We start from the raw sequence: 6,000 nt of genomic DNA, 5'->3' as shown, positions 1-6,000 counted from the left end.
AGATACAAACCAAATCAAATACTAACAAAATGTCAATGACACTAAATTATTCTTGCATGTCAAATTCAATTATATTAAAATAATTTGAGGAATTTTTAGTGTGTTGGAATGCAAATATAAAATAATATAAAAAAATAAATTAAATTAATATAAAAATTCTAGGGTTTGTAGTTTTTAGTTTAGGGTTGAGAATTGGGAAAAGGTAATGTGTTTTAGTAAAATAATATAAAAATTAAATTAATATATATATATATATATATATATATTATGTATTTTTTAAATATTATAAATGATAATAGTTATAATAAAAGTAAAAAAATAGAGAGAGTTAATACTAGAGGTGGCAAATGGGTCATTCGGATCGAGTTTGGGTCGAGTCATTTCGGGTCGGGTCATTTCGGTCTAGATTAAATTCGATTTAATTTTGTTCGGGTGTATAGTGAATCAAATCGGGTCGGGTCAATTTTCGGGTCGGGTGATTATTGGATCAGTTGTTTTCCAGTTTGGATCAATATCGTATCAGTTGATTTTTGGATCGGATCGGGTCAATATCAGGTCGGGTCAATACAGGATCGATTGATTTTTTGGGTCGAGTTAATACCAGATCAGTTAGATTTCGGGTCGGGTTAATATCAGATCGGTTGATTTTTGGTTTAGGCCCACCTTTAGATCAAGTCAATTCGGGTTGAATTGATTATGAGTCTAATCAAAATCAATTATATATAAAATAATTGATATATATTTGTAAAAATATGTCTTCTTATTTGTTAATTTTATCATTTAGGTTTAATTTCAATTCTCAGTCGTTCAATATTTTGAATTAAACCATCATTTAGACATGTAAATCGATAATTTGACATAAATACGATCCTATAATACGTGTTAGAATTTGTTATCAAATTTTTATATTGATCTCGTATGAAAAGTTTATAATGAGAACTATTTGATAAAGAAATAATTTTTATTAAAAAATTATTTCCAATTATAAATTTAATATTTTTATTAAATTTTTAAAAATAATACATGATTTTATTTGTTAAGTTTTAGTCGTAATATAAGTAAACTTTATATAATTTTTATTATAAACCTAATATTATTTCCTTTGTTTTAGCTGTTTTCTATTATTTTTATTATAAATCTAATATTTTTATAACAAGTAAGATAAGTAAACTTTATTTATTATTGTTTACAATCTTACAATTAGATTCTTACTTTTATATTCCTTTTAAACTTTCTATTATTTTATTATAAATAAATATCTTTAATAAATTATCCATTTTATTTAAACTAATTTATTATTGAAAATAACTTTTATCAATTTCAATCTGTTCAGGTTACTTTCGGGTTGGGTTAAATTCGGTTCGGGTTGCTTTCAAATCGGGTTAAAATTTGGTTCGGGTTAATTTCAGTTCGGGTTGCTTTCGGTTCGGGTTAATTTCAGTTCGGTTAAATTTCGGTTTCGGTTTGAGTTAATTTTTGTTCTGGTTTATTTCAATTTCGTTAAATTTTGGATCGGGTATGGTTCGGTCGGGTATAGGTCAGGTATCAGATCAAATTTGATTATCATGTTCAGGTTAATATTGAGTATTGAGTAGGGTAAATCGGTTCAAATAATCGGGTTCGGGTCCAGTTTACTAGGTCCATTTAATACTACAATCAATCCTAAAATTATTTAGAATTTATAAAGTTATTCTTATACTTCCAGATATTATAATTTGATTTTCAATTTTAGATTTTAAAGACTTATTGATTCAATTCATTTAAATTTTAAACTAAACTTCTAGCCCCGATTTGGGATGTGATAATATATAGTTTCATAAAATTCCTGAATTACAAGTAATGAAGAGCATCATGGATGACTATGACGACAAAGAGTGATGACGGTTGAAACAAATCGAAATCAACCCAAATTGATCAGAAAATCTAAAGGTTGACCCGAATTGAAACAAACCGACTCGAAACTAACCCAACTCGACACCAACAGATCCGATTTTGACTCGACTTGAAAACTAACCGATCTGATTTTGACCCGACTTGAATTAAATTTCCATAGACCCAAACTAAACCCGAACCCGATCTAACCCGACCCTAAACCAAATACAATCCTAACTTAAAATGACCTGATCCAAAATGATCCGATTGCCACCTCTACTGAAACGGATCCAAAACTAATAATTTATGTACAAAATGCATAGTTTATCCTTTTTTTTTTATTAATTTAGGGTGATTAAAGATAATATTTTTTCAAAATAATTCATAACTATTGCCAATACATACACCCAAAAACATAATTATTATTTAGACTTAAGACTATTAAAAATAATATTTTTTTAATCACCGAAGTGAATTTCAATTACATTGAAGAGGTAAACAAAACCGCAAAGATATATGGATGACAAAAGAGACACAAACATCTCACGTGCCAGAGTTTGGTGTCTTGAAATGAGAAAAAGACTAGAAAACCCAATTATCCAGTTTCATTCACCAACCGGCCAAGCCGAAGTGCCCCCGATCCTTCATTTAACTCATTGTTATAGAGTAATATTTTATGGAAAAAAACACCATCGCTTTGGCCACCCACAGTAGCGCCCACAATCTCCATTTCTCTCCCGCACCAATCACAATTGAGCACCTTTGACCCTTCTCTTCCCTCTCTGCCTTCACTTTCATTCTCATTATTCTCTGTTTCGTACATATATAATAAATCAGCACAGAGAGAGATTAGTTCAAAACAGTGCCCATATGATTCATCTCTTTGCTTTTGCTTTACTTTCCAAAGGGTTGTTAAACCCAAGAAAGAAAGAACAAAAGGTTTCATTTTTTATTTTCCCCACTTTTAGCTCTCCAATTCTCTAGAACCGCCGACTTCCATGAATTTACTGTTTTTTTCCCTGTGATTTGAGTTTTTGAATTTTGATCTGTATGCTGTTTTTATTGTTGTAATTTGGAGTATTTGATGTTGGATCTGCTATGTATGTCTAGGGTTTTCCATCAAGATCTGTTTTTTTTCATTATTTTCCCTACCAATCCTCGAATTTTCCTTGGGTTTTGGAAAGTTAACCTTTTTGAGATTCCTCAACTTATATGAAGAAAAGTGGTACTCGGCGGATTCCCTTTAAATGCTTTCAATGATTTGATATTTCGTTTGTTAATTCAGAACTTCTCTTCTGCTCTGCTTGTTTCTCTCTCTCTTTGAAGCAAAGTTTTTTCCTTTTCCTTTTCTGTGTTTGTGTACGGGTAAATTATCTTTATATTATGATGAATAAGGGACTTGAAATTCTCTCTCCAGCCTCTTATCTGCACACATCCAATTGGTTGTTCCAAGAGAGTAAAGGTACCAAATGGACTCCTGAAGAGAACAAGTGCTTTGAAAATGCCCTTGCTTTGTATGATAAAGATACCCCTGACCGTTGGATTAAGGTGGCCGCCATGATTCCTGGGAAAACAGTTGGAGATGTCATCAAACAGTACAGGGAATTGGAAGAAGATGTGAGTGATATAGAGGCTGGTCTCATACCAATCCCTGGTTACAGCCATGATTCTTTTACATTGGAGTGGGTTAACGATAATAGTCAAGGGTTTGATGGATTCAGACACTATTACACTCCAGGTGGCAAAAGAGGCACAGGGTCGAGATCTTGTGATCAAGAGAGGAAGAAAGGTGTGCCTTGGACTGAAGAAGAACACAGGTAAAATTCTGGGTTTCTTTTGATTATGATCATGCTGGAATTTATGGTAGGATTGGAGTTTGCTGTTTGATTTTTGCGATTGTTATGAATGTTGACAATGTGGTTGGTAGACACTAGACAGACAGTGTGTGTCCTTTTGTTCCTTGTGGCTTATGGTGTTTGATTTTGATGATTGTTGATGGACAGACAATTTCTACTGGGGCTTAAAAAGTATGGTAAAGGGGATTGGAGGAACATTTCGCGGAATTTCGTGACGACTCGGACTCCAACTCAGGTGGCGAGTCATGCTCAAAAGTACTTCATCAGGCAGCTCAATGGGGGGAAAGACAAGAGGAGGTCCAGTATCCATGATATCACGACGGTTAACATCCCCGATACCCCATCTTCTTCGCCGGATCACTGCAAGAGTTTGTCTCCGAATGATTCTTCTACGGTCGTACAGGCGCAGCAGCTAGTGAAACCAGCCACGACTAAAGAGATTGATTTTGAGTGGAAACAACAAAATGAGGGAGCACCTATGGTTTTCGACCAGATGAGTAATCCCAATGCTTTCCTGCCCCCATTCTCTGGGATTTCATCGTACGGACCGAAGCTTGAGGAACAAAATTTTCTTAGAGAAACTCTTCCCGGATCTCAATTCGGATCATACAACACTCTTTTCCAGATGCAATCAATGCAACATCAATAAATTCATCGACGAAAGAGGGAAATAAGGTATTATTATTAGTTAAATGATATGAATACGAAGCGGTGATGTGTATATCTTGGAGATGCAATTCAGTCCATAGTTTCCTCTATAAAGAGAGATTAGTTAGGTGGTTTTATGATTTCATCATTCAAATCGCGAATCATTGAACCGAAAAGATAAGCTCATTTACACGATGAAGCATCGGTGTTTACGTTAATTCTAGTCTAGTCGTGTGTATGCATCATCTGTTGTCACCTTTCATTCTTAGATTGTGTGTTCCTACAGAGGCTTGGTTTGATAATAATAATTCAAGTTTCCTTGCTTCAAACTGTGATGAAATCTATGAGGATCTTCTTGTTGCTTATGAACTGTGTTGTGGTTTAAATGGATGCATATATGAGCAAAGCGGAAGCAGTTGATTTGGACAGTGATGCCATGTCAAATGTTGCTTTATCTGACTCACTTTTGCATACTTTTTGCTAGTTTAATTAGTCTCTGCTTAATGGTGACGCCTTTTTGTGCAAATTCTGGTTTATATTTTAATCACTTGTAGATTACTAAAATAGAAGAGGAAGAAAGTTACATGGTAGTTTAATCAGTTGACTGATGATAATAGAATCTTGACTGAACCAAGATTAAGAACCACTAATCAAAGCATCTTGTTCTTCCATCCCACCTTTCTTTTTGCCAACCCCCTTTTTAATGATTCTCAAAGTAAGAATCCCGGACGTCGGAGACGACATCGTTGGAAGGGTCGGTCACGAACCGCGCCTCGTATCCGTTGTCGGGTCTAAAATCCGCGATGAAAACGGAAAACGAAGACAGCAAAGCAGGAACCTTGATTGATCTGAAACCTGCTTTGCCATTCTGGCTCCACTGTTGTTTGTTGTTGCTGCAAGCTTCATGAAAAACACCGGTGGCCACCGCATTGGTGGCACAATGCACATATGAAGGTTTGGACCCACCACAACTTGTCAAACAATTTAAAAAGCAGCATGGAGCAATATATAAAGTAAAACAAACCCTTTTTATTGAAAGGAAAAAAACTGTCCACTTTCTTTTTTTGAAGGATCATTTCTTTTTCCTGCAAGTTGCATAGGGAAAGCACTTCGGCTGCTTTATTCTAATTTTCAATCAAAATCCCATCAGCTCCCTTGAGCACTTGGGACAGTATGAAATCCCATTTCTTTCTACTTATTTTTTTCCCATTATTTGAATTCCAGAAATAAGTTTGTATGAAGAAAATGACAACTTTGGTAAGAATCCGAGTCTGGGTGCATCATTGTAGGGCCAAAGGTAGCTGCTTTTGATATAAATGGTAGACGAGAAATACAAGACAGAAAATGGAACATTTTTTCTTTTGAAAAAAGAACAAAGAACAGTAGCCTGTTCTAACCAACCTAGTTATGGAGGGGAATATAATATACATGAAGACTGGCACGATGAATCAGCTATTACAATTTTTATTCACTTAAATTTGCAGAATTATGTGTCCAATTATGAGTGGTGGTTGTTGAGAAAGTTCTATTCTCATTGTTTTCACCATTTTCTCCTCTGCCAACCAGATTCTGTCTTCCCCATAATGGCATCTACACCCTGCACTCGTTTATGATTTGTTTTAAT

At 34.5% G+C, this 6,000-nt stretch overlaps 1 protein-coding gene across 1 annotated transcript; it reads left to right on the top strand.

Annotated features, from left to right (window-relative positions):
- The first annotated feature begins 301 nt into the window (after window positions 1–301).
- LOC120137322 (transcription factor DIVARICATA-like) lies at window positions 302–4,680 on the top strand. The gene is made up of 3 exons (XM_039153094.1): window positions 302–326; window positions 3,252–3,689; window positions 3,876–4,680. The coding sequence occupies exons 2-3, from the start codon at window positions 3,256–3,258 to the stop codon at window positions 4,375–4,377; spliced, it is 936 nt and encodes a 311-aa protein (XP_039009025.1). The 5' UTR covers window positions 302–326; window positions 3,252–3,255; the 3' UTR covers window positions 4,378–4,680.
- The last annotated feature ends 1,320 nt before the right edge of the window (window positions 4,681–6,000 follow it).

The sequence above is a fragment of the Hibiscus syriacus genome, unplaced genomic scaffold (genome assembly GCF_006381635.1).
Source record: "Hibiscus syriacus cultivar Baekdansim isolate YM2019G1 unplaced genomic scaffold, ASM638163v2 tig00110656_pilon, whole genome shotgun sequence".
NCBI lineage: Eukaryota > Viridiplantae > Streptophyta > Magnoliopsida > Malvales > Malvaceae > Hibiscus > Hibiscus syriacus.
This window is presented reverse-complemented; position numbering and strand designations above follow the sequence as displayed.